Here is an 18,676-nt window from a genome sequence, read left to right on the forward strand (position 1 = left end):
CTAGTATTAGACACAGTACAATATCTAGTATTAGACACAGTACAATATCAAGTCTATCTAGTATTAGACACAGTACAATATCAAGTCTATCTAGGATTAGACACAGTACAATATCTAGTATTAGACACAGTACAATATCTAGTATTAGACACAGTACAATATCTAGTATTAGACATTTACATTTAAGTCATTTAGCAGACGCTCTTATCCAGAGCGACTTACAAATTGGTGAATTCACCTTCTGACATCCAGTGGAACAGCCACTTTACAATAGTGCATCTAAATCATTCAGGGGGGGGGGGTGGTGAGAAGAATTACTTATCCTATCCTAGGTATTCCTTGAAGAGGTGGGGTTTCAGGTGTCTCCGGAAGGTGGTGATTGACTCCGCTGTCCTGGCGTCGTGAGGGAGTTTGTTCCACCATTGGGGGGCCAGAGCAGCGAACAGTTTTGACTGGGCTGAGCGGGAACTGTACTTCCTCAATGGTAGGGAGGCGAGCAGGCCAGAGGTGGATGAACGCAGTGCCCTTGCTTGGGTGTAGGGCCTGATCAGAGCCTGGAGGTACTGCGGTGCCGTTCCCCTCACAGCTCCGTAGGCAAGCACCATGGTCTTGTAGCGGATGCGAGCTTCAACTGGAAGCCAGTGGAGAGAGCGGAGGAGCGGGGTGACGTGAGAGAACTTGGGAAGGTTGAACACCAGACGGGCTGCGGCGTTCTGGATGAGTTGTAGGGGTTTAATGGCACAGGCAGGGAGCCCAGCCAACAGCGAGTTGCAGTAATCCAGACGGGAGATGACAAGTGCCTGGATTAGGACCTGCGCCGCTTCCTGTGTGAGGCAGGGTCGTACTCTGCGGATGTTGTAGAGCATGAACCTACAGGAACGGGCCACCGCCATGATGTTGGTTGAGAACGACAGGGTGTTGTCCAGGATCACGCCAAGGTTCTTAGCGCTCTGGGAGGAGGACACAATGGAGTTGTCAACCGTGATGGCGAGATCATGGAACGGGCAGTCCTTCCCCGGGAGGAAGAGCAGCTCCGTCTTGCCGAGGTTCAGCTTGAGGTGGTGATCCGTCATCCACACTGATATGTCTGCCAGACATGCAGAGATGCGATTCGCCACCTGGTCATCAGAAGGGGGAAAGGAGAAGATTAATTGTGTGTCGTCTGCATAGCAATGATAGGAGAGACCATGTGAGGTTATGACAGAGCCAAGTGACTTGGTGTATAGCGAGAATAGGAGAGGGCCTAGAACAGAGCCCTGGGGGACACCAGTGGTGAGAGCGCGTGGCGAGGAGACAGATTCTCGCCACGCCACCTGGTAGGAGCGACCTGTCAGGTAGGACGCAATCAAGCGTGGGCCGCGCCGGAGATGCCCAACTCGGAGAGGGTGGAGAGGAGGATCTGATGGTTCACAGTATCGAAGGCAGCCGATAGGTCTAGAAGGATGAGAGCAGAGGAGAGAGAGTTAGCTTTAGCAGTGCGGAGCGCCTCCGTGATACAGAGAAGACACAGTACAATATATAGTATTAGACACAGTACAATATCTAGTATTAGACACAGTACAATATCTAGTATTAGACACAGTACAATATATAGTATTAGACACAGTACAATATCAAGTCTATCTAGTATTAGACACAGTACAATATCTAGTATTAGACACAGTACAATATCAAGTCTATCTAGTATTAGACACAGTACAATATCTAGTATTAGACACAGTACAATATCTAGTATTAGACACAGTACAATATCTAGTATTAGACACAGTACAATATCTAGGATTAGACACAGTACAATATCAAGTCTATCTAGTATTAGACACAGTACAATATCAAGTCTATCTAGTATTAGACACAGTACAATATCTAGTATTAGACACGGTACAATATCTAGTATTAGACACTGTACAATATCTAGTATTAGACACGGTACAATATCTAGTATTAGACACAGTACAATATCTAATATTAGACACGGTACAATATCTAGTATTAGACACAGTACAATATCTAGTATTAGACACAGTACAATATCTAGTATTAGACACAGTACAATATCAAGTCTATCTAGTATTAGACACAGTACAATATCTAGTATTAGACACAGTACAATATCTAGTATTAGACACAGTACAATATCTAGTATTAGACACAGTACAATATCTAGTATTAGACACAGTACAATATCTAGTATTAGACACAGTACAATATCTAGGATTAGACACAGTACAATATCAAGTCTATCTAGTATTAGACACAGTACAATATCAAGTATTAGACACAGTACAATATCTAGTATTAGACACAGTACAATATCAAGTCTATCTAGTATTAGACACAGTACAATATCTAGTATTAGACACAGTACAATATCTAGTATTAGACACAGTACAATATCTAGTATTAGACACAGTACAATATCTAGTATTAGACACATTACAATATATAGTATTAGACACAGTACAATATATAGTATTAGACACAGTACAATATCTAGTATTAGACACAGTACAATATCAAGTCTATCTAGTATTAGACACAGTACAATATCTAGTATTAGACACGGTACAATATATACTATTAGACACGGTACAATATCTAGTATTAGACACAGTACAATATCAAGTCTATCTAGTATTAGACACAGTACAATATCTAGTATTAGACACGGTACAATATCAAGTCTATCTAGTATTAGACACAGTACAATATCTAGTATTAGACACAGTACAATATATAGTATTAGACACAGTACAATATATAGTATTAGACACAGTACAATATCTAGTATTAGACACAGTACAATATCAAGTCTATCTAGTATTAGACACAGTACAATATCTAGTATTAGACACAGTACAATATATAGTATTAGACACAGTACAATATATAGTATTAGACACGGTACAATATCTAGTATTAGACACGGTACAATATCTAGTATTAGACACGGTACAATATCTAGTATTAGACACAGTACAATATCTAGTATTAGACACAGTACAATATCAAGTCTATCTAGTATTAGACACAGTACAATATCTAGTATTAGACACAGTACAATATCTAGTATTAGACACGGTACAATATCTAGTATTAGACACGGTACAATATCTAGTATTAGACACGGTACAATATATAGTATTAGACACAGTACAATATATAGTATTAGACACAGTACAATATCAAGTCTATCTAGTATTAGACACAGTACAATATCTAGTATTAGACACGATACAATATATACTATTAGACACGGTACAATATATACTATTAGACACGGTACAATATATACTATTAGACACGGTACAATATCTAGTATTAGACACGGTACAATATCTAGTATTAGACACGGTACAATATCTAGTATTAGACACGGTACAATATATAGTATTAGACACAGTACAATATATAGTATTAGACACAGTACAATATATAGTATTAGACACAGTACAATATATAGTATTAGACACGGTACAATATCTAGTATTAGACACAGTACAATATCAAGTCTATCTAGTATTAGACACAGTACAATATCTAGTATTAGACACAGTACAATATATAGTATTAGACACAGTACAATATATAGTATTAGACACGGTACAATATCTAGTATTAGACACGGTACAATATCTAGTATTAGACACGGTACAATATATACTATTAGACACGGTACAATATATAGTATTAGACACAGTACAATATCAAGTCTATCTAGTATTAGACACAGTACAATATCTAGTATTAGACACAGTACAATATATAGTATTAGACACAGTACAATATATAGTATTAGACACGGTACAATATCTAGTATTAGACACTGTACAATATCTAGTATTAGACACGGTACAATATCTAGTATTAGACACAGTACAATATCTAATATTAGACACGGTACAATATCTAGTATTAGACACAGTACAATATCTAGTATTAGACACAGTACAATATCTAGTATTAGACACAGTACAATATCAAGTCTATCTAGTATTAGACACAGTACAATATCTAGTATTAGACACAGTACAATATCTAGTATTAGACACAGTACAATATCTAGTATTAGACACAGTACAATATCTAGTATTAGACACAGTACAATATCTAGTATTAGACACAGTACAATATCTAGGATTAGACACAGTACAATATCAAGTCTATCTAGTATTAGACACAGTACAATATCAAGTATTAGACACAGTACAATATCTAGTATTAGACACAGTACAATATCAAGTCTATCTAGTATTAGACACAGTACAATATCTAGTATTAGACACAGTACAATATCTAGTATTAGACACAGTACAATATCTAGTATTAGACACAGTACAATATATAGTATTAGACACAGTACAATATCTAGTATTAGACACAGTACAATATCTAGTATTAGACACAGTACAATATCAAGTCTATCTAGTATTAGACACAGTACAATATCTAGTATTAGACACGGTACAATATATACTATTAGACACGGTACAATATCTAGTATTAGACACAGTACAATATCAAGTCTATCTAGTATTAGACACAGTACAATATCTAGTATTAGACACGGTACAATATCTAGTATTAGACACGGTACAATATCTAGTATTAGACACGGTACAATATCTAGTATTAGACACAGTACAATATCTAGTATTAGACACAGTACAATATCAAGTCTATCTAGTATTAGACACAGTACAATATCTAGTATTAGACACAGTACAATATCTAGTATTAGACACAGTACAATATCTAGTATTAGACACAGTACAATATCAAGTCTATCTAGTATTAGACACAGTACAATATCTAGTATTAGACACAGTACAATATCTAGTATTAGACACAGTACAATATCTAGTATTAGACACAGTACAATATCTAGTATTAGACACAGTACAATATCTAGTATTAGACACAGTACAATATCTAGGATTAGACACAGTACAATATCAAGTCTATCTAGTATTAGACACAGTACAATATCAAGTATTAGACACAGTACAATATCTAGTATTAGACACAGTACAATATCAAGTCTATCTAGTATTAGACACAGTACAATATCTAGTATTAGACACAGTACAATATCTAGTATTAGACACAGTACAATATATAGTATTAGACACAGTACAATATCTAGTATTAGACACAGTACAATATCTAGTATTAGACACAGTACAATATCAAGTCTATCTAGTATTAGACACAGTACAATATCTAGTATTAGACACGGTACAATATATACTATTAGACACGGTACAATATCTAGTATTAGACACAGTACAATATCAAGTCTATCTAGTATTAGACACAGTACAATATCTAGTATTAGACACGGTACAATATCTAGTATTAGACACGGTACAATATCTAGTATTAGACACGGTACAATATCTAGTATTAGACACAGTACAATATCTAGTATTAGACACAGTACAATATCAAGTCTATCTAGTATTAGACACAGTACAATATCTAGTATTAGACACAGTACAATATCTAGTATTAGACACAGTACAATATCTAGTATTAGACACAGTACAATATCTAGGATTAGACACAGTACAATATCAAGTCTATCTAGTATTAGACACAGTACAATATCAAGTCTATCTAGTATTAGACACAGTACAATATCTAGTATTAGACACAGTACAATATATAGTATTAGACACAGTACAATATATAGTATTAGACACGGTACAATATCTAGTATTAGACACGGTACAATATCTAGTATTAGACACGGTACAATATCTAGTATTAGACACTGTACAATATCTAATATTAGACACGGTACAATATCTAGTATTAGACACAGTACAATATCTAGTATTAGACACAGTACAATATCTAGTATTAGACACAGTACAATATCAAGTCTATCTAGTATTAGACACAGTACAATATCTAGTATTAGACACAGTACAATATCTAGTATTAGACACAGTACAATATCTAGTATTAGACACAGTACAATATCTAGGATTAGACACAGTACAATATCAAGTCTATCTAGTATTAGACACAGTACAATATCAAGTATTAGACACAGTACAATATCTAGTATTAGACACAGTACAATATCAAGTCTATCTAGTATTAGACACAGTACAATATCTAGTATTAGACACAGTACAATATCTAGTATTAGACACAGTACAATATCTAGTATTAGACACAGTACAATATCTAGTATTAGACACAGTACAATATCTAGTATTAGACACAGTACAATATATAGTATTAGACACAGTACAATATCTAGTATTAGACACAGTACAATATCTAGTATTAGACACAGTACAATATCAAGTCTATCTAGTATTAGACACAGTACAATATCTAGTATTAGACACGGTACAATATATAGTATTAGACACGGTACAATATCTAGTATTAGACACGGTACAATATCTAGTATTAGACACGGTACAATATATAGTATTAGACACAGTACAATATCAAGTCTATCTAGTATTAGACACAGTACAATATCTAGTATTAGACACGGTACAATATATACTATTAGACACGGTACAATATCTAGTATTAGACACGGTACAATATCTAGTATTAGACACAGTACAATATATAGTATTAGACACAGTACAATATATAGTAATAATAATAATATAATAATAATATATCCCATTTAGCAGACGCTTTTGTCCAAAGCGACTTACAAGTCGGCTGGGGCCACTACTTTTTTTTGCATATGGGTGGCCCTAGCGGGAATCGAACCCACGACGCTTGGCGTTGCAAGCGCCATGCTCTACCGACTGAGCCACACAGGACCCCTGTGTATTAGACACGGTACAATATCTAGTATTAGACACAGTACAATATCAAGTCTATCTAGTATTAGACACAGTACAATATCTAGTATTAGACACAGTACAATATATAGTATTAGACACAGTACAATATATAGTATTAGACACGGTACAATATCTAGTATTAGACACGGTACAATATCTAGTATTAGACACGGTACAATATCTAGTATTAGACACTGTACAATATCTAGTATTAGACACGGTACAATATCTAGTATTAGACACAGTACAATATCTAATATTAGACACGGTACAATATCTAGTATTAGACACAGTACAATATCTAGTATTAGACACAGTACAATATCTAGTATTAGACACAGTACAATATCAAGTCTATCTAGTATTAGACACAGTACAATATCTAGTATTAGACACAGTACAATATCTAGTATTAGACACAGTACAATATCTAGTATTAGACACAGTACAATATCTAGTATTAGACACAGTACAATATCTAGGATTAGACACAGTACAATATCTAGGATTAGACACAGTACAATATCAAGTCTATCTAGTATTAGACACAGTACAATATCAAGTATTAGACACAGTACAATATCTAGTATTAGACACAGTACAATATCAAGTCTATCTAGTATTAGACACAGTACAATATCTAGTATTAGACACAGTACAATATCTAGTATTAGACACAGTACAATATCTAGTATTAGACACAGTACAATATCTAGTATTAGACACAGTACAATATCTAGTATTAGACACAGTACAATATATAGTATTAGACACAGTACAATATCTAGTATTAGACACAGTACAATATCTAGTATTAGACACAGTACAATATCAAGTCTATCTAGTATTAGACACAGTACAATATCTAGTATTAGACACGGTACAATATATACTATTAGACACGGTACAATATCTAGTATTAGACACGGTACAATATCTAGTATTAGACACGGTACAATATCTAGTATTAGACACGGTACAATATCTAGTATTAGACACAGTACAATATCTAGTATTAGACACAGTACAATATCAAGTCTATCTAGTATTAGACACAGTACAATATCTAGTATTAGACACGGTACAATATATACTATTAGACACGGTACAATATCTAGTATTAGACACGGTACAATATCTAGTATTAGACACGGTACAATATCTAGTATTAGACACGGTACAATATCTAGTATTAGACACGGTACAATATCTAGTATTAGACACGGTACAATATCTAGTATTAGACACGGTACAATATATACTATTAGACACGGTACAATATCTAGTATTAGACACGGTACAATATCTAGTATTAGACACAGTACAATATCTAGTATTAGACACGGTACAATATATACTATTAGACACGGTACAATATATACTATTAGACACGGTACAATATATACTATTAGACACAGTACAATATATAGTATTAGACACAGTACAATATATAGTATTAGACACAGTACAATATATAGTATTAGACACAGTACAATATATAGTATTAGACACAGTACAATATATAGTATTAGATCCAGCCCTAACCCCAACCTGTTGTCCTTCACCACCCAGCCCTAACCCCAACCTGTTGTCCTCCACCACCCAGCCCTAACCCCAACCTGTTGTCCTCCACCACCCAGCCCTAACCCCAACCTGTTGTCCTCCACCACCCAGCCCTAACCCCAACCTGTTGTCCTCCACCACCCAGCCCTAACCCCAACCTGTTGTCCTCCACCACCCAGCCCTAACCCCAACCTGTTGTCCTCCACCACCCAGCCCTAACCCCAACCTGTTGTCCTCCACCACCCATCCCTAACCCCAACCTGTTGTCCTCCACCACCCAGCCCTAACCCCAACCTGTTGTCCTCCACCACCCAGCCCTAACCCCAACCTGTTGTCCTCCACCACCCAGCCCTAACCCCAACCTGTTGTCCTCCACCACCCAGCCCTAACCCCAACCTGTTGTCCTCCACCACCCAGCCCTAACCCCAACCTGTTGTCCTCCACCACCCATCCCTAACCCCAACCTGTTGTCCTCCACCACCCATCCCTAACCCCAACCTGTTGTCCTCCACCACCCAGCCCTAACCCCAACCTGTTGTCCTTCACCACCCAGCCCTAACCCCAACCTGTTGTCCTTCCCCACCCATCCCTAACCCCAACCTGTTGTCCTCCACCACCCAGCCCTAACCCCAACCTGTTGTCCTTCACCACCCAGCCCTAACCCCAACCTGTTGTCCTTCACCACCCATCCCTAACCCCAACCTGTTGTCCTCCACCACCCAGCCCTAACCCCAACCTGTTGTCCTCCACCACCCAGCCCTAACCCCAACCTGTTGTCCTCCACCACCCAGCCCTAACCCCAACCTGTTGTCCTCCACCACCCAGCCCTAACCCCAACCTGTTGTCCTCCACCACCCAGCCCTAACCCCAACCTGTTGTCCTCCACCACCCAGCCCTAACCCCAACCTGTTGTCCTCCACCACCCAGCCCTAACCCCAACCTGTTGTCCTCCACCACCCAGCCCTAACCCCAACCTGTTGTCCTCCACCACCCAGCCCTAACCCCAACCTGTTGTCCTCCACCACCCAGCCCTAACCCCAACCTGTTGTCCTCCACCACCCAGCCCTAACCCCAACCTGTTGTCCTCCACCACCCATCCCTAACCCCAACCTGTTGTCCTCCACCACCCATCCCTAACCCCAACCTGTTGTCCTCCACCACCCAGCCCTAACCCCAACCTGTTGTCCTCCACCACCCAGCCCTAACCCCAACCTGTTGTCCTCCACCACCCAGCCCTAACCCCAACCTGTTGTCCTCCACCACCCATCCCTAACCCCAACCTGTTGTCCTTCACCACCCAGCCCTAACTCCAACCTGTTGTCCTCCACCACCCAGCCCTAACCCCAACCTGTTGTCCTCCACCACCCAGCCCTAACCCCAACCTGTTGTCCTCCACCACCCAGCCCTAACCCCAGCCTGTTGTCCTCCACCACCCAGCCCTAACCCCAACCTGTTGTCCTCCACCACCCAGCCCTAACCCCAACCTGTTGTCCTCCACCACCCAGCCCTAACCCCAACCTGTTGTCCTCCACCACCCAGCCCTAACCCCAACCTGTTGTCCTTCACCACCCAGCCCTAACCCCAACCTGTTGTCCTCCACCACCCAGCCCTAACCCCAACCTGTTGTCCTTCACCACCCAGCCCTAACCCCAACCTGTTGTCCTCCACCACCCAGCCCTAACCCCAACCTGTTGTCCTCCACCACCCAGCCCTAACCCCAACCTGTTGTCCTTCACCACCCAGCCCTAACCCCAACCTGTTGTCCTTCACCACCCAGCCCTAACCCCAACCTGTTGTCCTCCACCACCCAGCCCTAACCCCAACCTGTTGTCCTCCAGCCCTAACCCCAACCTGTTGTCCTCCACCACCCAGCCCTAACCCCAACCTGTTGTCCTCCACCACCCAGCCCTAACCCCAACCTGTTGTCCTCCAGCCCTAACCCCAATCTGTTGTCCTTCACCACCCAGCCCTAACCCCAACCTGTTGTCCTCCACCACCCATCCCTAACCCCAACCTGTTGTCCTCCACCACCCAGCCCTAACCCCAACCTGTTGTCCTCCAGCCCTAACCCCAACCTGTTGTCCTCCAGCCCTAACCCCAATCTGTTGTCCTCCACCACCCAGCCCTAACCCCAACCTGTTGTCCTCCAGCCCTAACCCCAACCTGTTGTCCTCCACCACCCAGCCCTAACCCCAACCTGTTGTCCTCCAGCCCTAACCCCAACCTGTTGTCCTCCACCACCCATCCCTAACCCCAACCTGTTGTCCTCCACCACCCATCCCTAACCCCAACCTGTTGTCCTCCAGCCCTAACCCCAACCTGTTGTCCTTCACCACCCATCCCTAACCCCAACCTGTTGTCCTCCACCACCCATCCCTAACCCCAACCTGTTGTCCTCCACCACCCATCCCTAACCCCAACCTGTTGTCCTCCACCACCCAGCCCTAACCCCAACCTGTTGTCCTCCACCACCCAGCCCTAACCCCAACCTGTTGTCCTTCACCACCCATCCCTAACCCCAACCTGTTGTCCTCCACCACCCAGCCCTAACCCCAACCTGTTGTCCTCCAGCCCTAACCCCAACCTGTTGTCCTCCACCACCCAGCCCTAACCCCAACCTGTTGTCCTCCACCACCCAGCCCTAACCCCAACCTGTTGTCCTCCACCACCCATCCCTAACCCCAACCTGTTGTCCTCCACCACCCAGCCCTAACCCCAACCTGTTGTCCTCCAGCCCTAACCCCAACCTGTTGTCCTTCACCACCCAGCCCTAACCCCAACCTGTTGTCCTTCACCACCCAGCCCTAACCCCAACCTGTTGTCCTTCACCACCCAGCCCTAACCCCAACCTGCTGTCCTCCACCACCCATCCCTAACCCCAACCTGTTGTCCTCCACCACCCAGCCCTAACCCCAACCTGTTGTCCTCCACCACCCATCCCTAACCCCAACCTGTTGTCCTCCACCACCCATCCCTAACCCCAACCTGTTGTCCTCCACCACCCAGCCCTAACCCCAACCTGTTGTCCTCCACCACCCAGCCCTAACACCAACCTGTTGTCCTCCACCACCCAGCCCTAACCCCAACCTGTTGTCCTCCACCACCCAGCCCTAACCCCAACCTGTTGTCCTCCAGCCCTAACCCCAACCTGTTGTCCTCCAGCCCTAACCCCAACCTGTTGTCCTCCACCACCCAGCCCTAACCCCAACCTGTTGTCCTCCACCACCCATCCCTAACCCCAACCTGTTGTCCTCCACCACCCAGCCCTAACCCCAACCTGTTGTCCTCCAGCCCTAACCCCAACCTGTTGTCCTCCACCACCCAGCCCTAACCCCAACCTGTTGTCCTCCACCACCCAGCCCTAACCCCAACCTGTTGTCCTCCACCACCCATCCCTAACCCCAACCTGTTGTCCTCCAGCCCTAACCCCAACCTGTTGTCCTTCACCACCCAGCCCTAACCCCAACCTGTTGTCCTTCACCACCCAGCCCTAACCCCAACCTGCTGTCCTCCACCACCCATCCCTAACCCCAACCTGTTGTCCTCCACCACCCAGCCCTAACCCCAACCTGTTGTCCTCCACCACCCATCCCTAACCCCAACCTGTTGTCCTCTACCACCCAGCCCTAACCCCAACCTGTTGTCCTCCACCACCCAGCCCTAACCCCAACCTGTTGTCCTCCACCACCCAGCCCTAACCCCAACCTGTTGTCCTCCACCACCCAGCCCTAACCCCAACCTGTTGTCCTCCCCACCACCCAGCCCTAACCCCAACCTGTTGTCCTCCACCACCCAGCCCTAACCCCAACCTGTTGTCCTCCACCACCCAGCCCTAACCCCAACCTGTTGTCCTCCACCACCCAGCCCTAACCCCAACCTGTTGTCCTCCACCACCCAGCCCTAACCCCAACCTGTTGTCCTCCACCACCCATCCCTAACCCCAACCTGTTGTCCTCCACCACCCATCCCTAACCCCAACCTGTTGTCCTCCACCACCCAGCCCTAACCCCAACCTGTTGTCCTCCACCACCCAGCCCTAACCCCAACCTGTTGTCCTCCACCACCCAGCCCTAACCCCAACCTGTTGTCCTCCACCACCCAGCCCTAACCCCAACCTGTTGTCCTCCACCACCCAGCCCTAACCCCAACCTGTTGTCCTCCCCCCTAACCCCAACCTGTTGTCCTTCACCACCCAGCCCTAACCCCAACCTGTTGTCCTTCACCACCCAGCCCTAACCCCAACCTGCTGTCCTCCACCACCCATCCCTAACCCCAACCTGTTGTCCTCCACCACCCAGCCCTAACCCCAACCTGTTGTCCTCCACCACCCATCCCTAACCCCAACCTGTTGTCCTCCACCACCCAGCCCTAACCCCAACCTGTTGTCCTCCACCACCCAGCCCTAACCCCAACCTGTTGTCCTCCACCACCCAGCCCTAACCCCAACCTGTTGTCCTCCACCACCCAGCCCTAACCCCAACCTGTTGTCCTCCACCACCCAGCCCTAACCCCAACCTGTTGTCCTCCACCACCCAGCCCTAACCCCAACCTGTTGTCCTCCACCACCCAGCCCTAACCCCAACCTGTTGTCCTCCACCACCCAGCCCTAACCCCAACCTGTTGTCCTCCACCACCCAGCCCTAACCCCAACCTGTTGTCCTCCACCACCCAGCCCTAACCCCAACCTGTTGTCCTCCACCACCCAGCCCTAACCCCAACCTGTTGTCCTCCACCACCCAGCCCTAACCCCAACCTGTTGTCCTCCACCACCCAGCCCTAACCCCAACCTGTTGTCCTCCACCACCCAGCCCTAACCCCAACCTGTTGTCCTCCACCACCCAGCCCTAACCCCAACCTGTTGTCCTCCACCACCCAGCCCTAACCCCAACCTGTTGTCCTCCACCACCCAGTCCTCCAACCTGTTGTCCTCCACCACCCAGCCCTAACCCCAACCTGTTGTCCTCCACCACCCAGCCCTAACCCCAACCTGTTGTCCTCCACCACCCAGCCCTAACCCCAACCTGTTGTCCTCCACCACCCAGCCCTAACCCCAACCTGTTGTCCTCCACCACCCAGCCCTCCCCATCCTGTTGTCCTCCACCACCCAGCCCTAACCCCAACCTGTTGTCCTCCACCACCCAGCCCTAACCCCAACCTGTTGTCCTCCACCACCCAGCCCTAACCCCAACCTGTTGTCCTCCACCACCCAGCCCTAACCCCAACCTGTTGTCCTCCACCACCCAGCCCTAACCCCAACCTGTTGTCCTCCACCACCCAGCCCTAACCCCAACCTGTTGTCCTCCACCACCCAGCCCTAACCCCAACCTGTTGTCCTCCACCACCCTGCCCTAACCCCAACCTGTTGTCCTCCACCACCCTGCCCTAACCCCAACCTGTTGTCCTCCACCACCCAGCCCTAACCCCAACCTGTTGTCCTCCACCACCCTGCCCTAACCCCAACCTGTTGTCCTCCACCCCCCACCCCAACCTGCCCTAACCCCCTAACCCCAACCTGTTGTCCTCCACCACCCAGCCCTAACCCCAACCTGTTGTCCTCCACCACCCTGCCCTAACCCCAGCCTGTTGTCCTCCACCACCCAGCCCTAACCCCAACCTGTTGTCCTCCACCACCCAGCCCTAACCCCAACCTGTTGTCCTCCACCACCCAGCCCTAACCCCAACCTGTTGTCCTCCACCACCCAGCCCTAACCCCAACCTGTTGTCCTCCACCACCCAGCCCTAACCCCAACCTGTTGTCCTCCACCACCCAGCCCTAACCCCAACCTGTTGTCCTCCACCACCCCAACCTGTTGTCCTTCCCTAACCCCCCAACCTGTTGTCCTTCCCCACCCATCCCTAACCCCAACCTGTTGTCCTCCACCACCCAGCCCTAACCCCAACCTGTTGTCCTCCACCACCCAGCCCTAACCCCAACCTGTTGTCCTCCACCACCCAGCCCTAACCCCAACCTGTTGTCCTCCACCACCCAGCCCTAACCCCAACCTGTTGTCCTCCACCACCCAGCCCTAACCCCAACCTGTTGTCCTCCACCACCCAGCCCTAACCCCAACCTGTTGTCCTCCACCACCCAGCCCTAACCCCAACCTGTTGTCCTCCACCACCCTGCCCTAACCCCAACCTGTTGTCCTCCACCACCCAGCCCTAACCCCAACCTGTTGTCCTCCACCACCCAGCCCTAACCCCAACCTGTTGTCCTCCACCCACCCATCCCCACCCATAACCCCAACCTGTTGTCCTTCCCCACCCATCCCTAACCCCAACCTGTTGTCCTCCACCACCCATCCCTAACCCCAACCTGTTGTCCTCCACCACCCAGCCCTAACCCCAACCTGTTGTCCTCCACCACCCAGCCCTAACCCCAACCTGTTGTCCTCCACCACCCAGCCCTAACCCCAACCTGTTGTCCTTCCCCACCCATCCCTAACCCCAACCTGTTGTCCTTCCCCACCCATCCCTAACCCCAACCTGTTGTCCTCCACCACCCAGCCCTAACCCCAACCTGTTGTCCTCCACCACCCAGCCCTAACCCCAACCTGTTGTCCTCCACCACCCATCCCTAACCCCAACCTGTTGTCCTCCACCACCCAGCCCTAACCCCAACCTGTTGTCCTCCAGCCCTAACCCCAACCTGTTGTCCTTCACCACCCAGCCCTAACCCCAGCCTGTTGTCCTCCACCACCCAGCCCTAACCCCAACCTGTTGTCCTCCACCACCCAGCCCTAACCCCAACCTGTTGTCCTCCACCACCCAGCCCTAACCCCAACCTGTTGTCCTCCACCACCCAGCCCTAACCCCAACCTGTTGTCCTCCACCACCCAGCCCTAACCCCAACCTGTTGTCCTCCACCACCCAGCCCTAACCCCAACCTGTTGTCCTCCACCACCCATCCCTAACCCCAACCTGTTGTCCTCCACCACCCTGCCCTAACCCCAACCTGTTGTCCTCCACCACCCAGCCCTAACCCCAACCTGTTGTCCTCCACCACCCAGCCCTAACCCCAACCTGTTGTCCTCCACCACCCAGCCCTAACCCCAACCTGTTGTCCTCCACCACCCAGCCCTAACCCCAACCTGTTGTCCTCCACCACCCAGCCCTAACCCCAACCTGTTGTCCTCCACCACCCAGCCCTAACCCCAACCTGTTGTCCTCCACCACCCAGCCCTAACCCCAACCTGTTGTCCTCCACCACCCAGCCCTAACCCCAGCCTGTTGTCCTCCACCACCCAGCCCTAACCCCAACCTGTTGTCCTCCACCACCCATCCCTAACCCCAGCCTGTTGTCCTCCACCACCCAGCCCTAACCCCAACCTGTTGTCCTCCACCACCCCCCTAAACCTGTTGTCCTCCACCACCCAGCCCTAACCCCAACCTGTTGTCCTCCACCACCCATCCCTAACCCCAACCTGTTGTCCTCCACCACCCAGCCCTAACCCCAACCTGTTGTCCTCCACCACCCAGCCCTAACCCCAACCTGTTGTCCTTCCCCACCCATCCCTAACCCCAACCTGTTGTCCTTCCCCACCCATCCCTAACCCCAACCTGTTGTCCTCCACCACCCATCCCTAACCCCAGCCTGTTGTCCTCCACCACCCAGCCCTAACCCCAACCTGTTGTCCTCCACCACCCAGCCCTAACCCCAACCTGTTGTCCTCCACCACCCATCCCTAACCCCAACCTGTTGTCCTCCACCACCCAGCCCTAACCCCAACCTGTTGTCCTCCACCACCCAGCCCTAACCCCAACCTGTTGTCCTCCACCACCCAGCCCTAACCCCAACCTGTTGTCCTCCACCACCCAGCCCTAACCCCAACCTGTTGTCCTCCACCACCCAGCCCTAACCCCAACCTGTTGTCCTTCACCACCCATCCCTAACCCCAACCTGTTGTCCTCCACCACCCAGCCCTAACCCCAACCTGTTGTCCTCCACCACCCAGCCCTAACCCCAACCTGTTGTCCTCCACCACCCAGCCCTAACCCCAACCTGTTGTCCTCCACCACCCAGCCCTAACCCCAACCTGTTGTCCTCCACCACCCAGCCCTAACCCCAACCTGTTGTCCTCCACCACCCATCCCTAACCCCAACCTGTTGTCCTCCACCACCCCCTGCCCTAACCCCAACCTGTTGTCCTCCACCACCCAGCCCTAACCCCAACCTGTTGTCCTCCACCACCCAGCCCTAACCCCAGCCTGTTGTCCTCCACCACCCAGCCCTAACCCCAACCTGTTGTCCTCCACCACCCAGCCCTAACCCCAACCTGTTGTCCTCCACCACCCAGCCCTAACCCCAACCTGTTGTCCTCCACCACCCAGCCCTAACCCCAACCTGTTGTCCTCCACCACCCAGCCCTAACCCCAACCTGTTGTCCTCCACCACCCAGCCCTAACCCCAACCTGTTGTCCTCCACCACCCAGCCCTAACCCCAACCTGTTGTCCTCCACCACCCAGCCCTAACCCCAACCTGTTGTCCTCCACCACCCAGCCCTAACCCCAACCTGTTGTCCTCCACCACCCAGCCCTAACCCCAGCCTGTTGTCCTCCACCACCCAGCCCTAACCCCAACCTGTTGTCCTCCACCACCCAGCCCTAACCCCAACCTGTTGTCCTCCACCACCCAGCCCTAACCCCAACCTGTTGTCCTCCACCACCCAGCCCTAACCCCAACCTGTTGTCCTCCACCACCCATCCCTAACCCCAACCTGTTGTCCTCCACCACCCAGCCCTAACCCCAACCTGTTGTCCTCCACCACCCAGCCCTAACCCCAACCTGTTGTCCTTCCCCACCCATCCCTAACCCCAACCTGTTGTCCTTCCCCACCCATCCCTAACCCCAACCTGTTGTCCTCCACCACCCATCCCTAACCCCAGCCTGTTGTCCTCCACCACCCAGCCCTAACCCCAACCTGTTGTCCTCCACCACCCAGCCCTAACCCCAACCTGTTGTCCTCCACCACCCATCCCTAACCCCAACCTGTTGTCCTCCACCACCCAGCCCTAACCCCAACCTGTTGTCCTCCACCACCCAGCCCTAACCCCAACCTGTTGTCCTCCACCACCCAGCCCTAACCCCAACCTGTTGTCCTCCACCACCCAGCCCTAACCCCAACCTGTTGTCCTCCACCACCCAGCCCTAACCCCAACCTGTTGTCCTTCACCACCCATCCCTAACCCCAACCTGTTGTCCTCCACCACCCAGCCCTAACCCCAACCTGTTGTCCTCCACCACCCAGCCCTAACCCCAGCACCAGGCCAGACAGGATGTTGATAAAGAGACCAGGGTGATGTGGGGCGCTGGGCTGAAAGGTGCCTGGCTGGGTCAGAGACACGGAAAAAATAATCTGCTGCTCTGTGGCTCGGACTGATCCATCCCTCACTACGTTTTTGTGACACACACACTCTCTCACACACTAACACACTCACACACTAACACACTCACACACACACACAGTACACTACCTTTCACTTTTCTGGATCTTAGAGGGCACGAGCATGCATGAGATGTAATTCTCACACACACACACACACACACACACACACACACACACACACACACACACACACACACACACACACACACACACACACACACACAGAAGCATGCATTTTGTGTTTCCACCGATCTGACGGTGTTGATTGTTGCCGGGTACAGAGCAGGAGGTTGTTCTAGTCCTGTCCTGGTTGTTGCGACCAGCAGTCACCACCACTTCCCTCCGCTGTGTATCTGAACAGACCGATGGTTGATGACCGCGTTGTTCCGTCTGAGATGAAGGAGATGCCAGAACCATGTGCTCTCGCTTTATGAAGCACGTTTTATTAGCGGAGACTCTGCGGACCTAATATACACAGAACACTGTGATGGTAGAGGAAACAACAGTTATCTTCATGTAGCGTTCAGGACAACCAGAGAGTCGCTGGTTCAAATCCCAAGGTCCAAGAACAAAAAATAATCTGGTGACGAAGCCTGCAAAATAGTATGTTGTGTTTTCTTTTTTTTGGGGGGGGGGGGCGAGCAAGGCAGTAAAACCCCCCTCCTCTCTTCCCCTTTCTCTTTTCTCTCAGGAGTTGAATGTCCGCCAGTTGACCTTGTCCACGGACAAAGACAAGTACGGCATCAGCCTGCGGGCTGAACCGGACCACATGGTGCTGGGAAAGAGGCTGAAAGGAGCCTTCAAATCCATTACGGCTTCCATTAAAGAACTGAAGAGCGAACAGCTGGAGACCTTCCAGAAGACTGGTAGGGGGGGCAGGGAAACGGGGGGGGGGGGGG

The 18,676-nt window shown here is 48.4% G+C and overlaps 1 protein-coding gene across 2 annotated transcripts in view; it reads left to right on the plus strand.

Annotated features, from left to right (window-relative positions):
* The window catches only part of iars1 (isoleucyl-tRNA synthetase 1), a 166,846-nt gene that overhangs the window by 120,637 nt on the left and 27,533 nt on the right, over nt 1-18,676 (plus strand). For both annotated transcript variants that reach the window (XM_064967436.1, XM_064967435.1), the window contains exon 26: nt 18,469-18,643. In XM_064967436.1, the coding sequence (XP_064823508.1) occupies nt 18,469-18,643 (175 nt within the window). The remainder of the gene's footprint in view (nt 1-18,468; nt 18,644-18,676) is intronic.

This window comes from Oncorhynchus masou, chromosome 6 (assembly GCF_036934945.1).
Source record: "Oncorhynchus masou masou isolate Uvic2021 chromosome 6, UVic_Omas_1.1, whole genome shotgun sequence".
In the NCBI taxonomy this organism is placed as follows: Eukaryota; Metazoa; Chordata; class Actinopteri; order Salmoniformes; family Salmonidae; genus Oncorhynchus; species Oncorhynchus masou.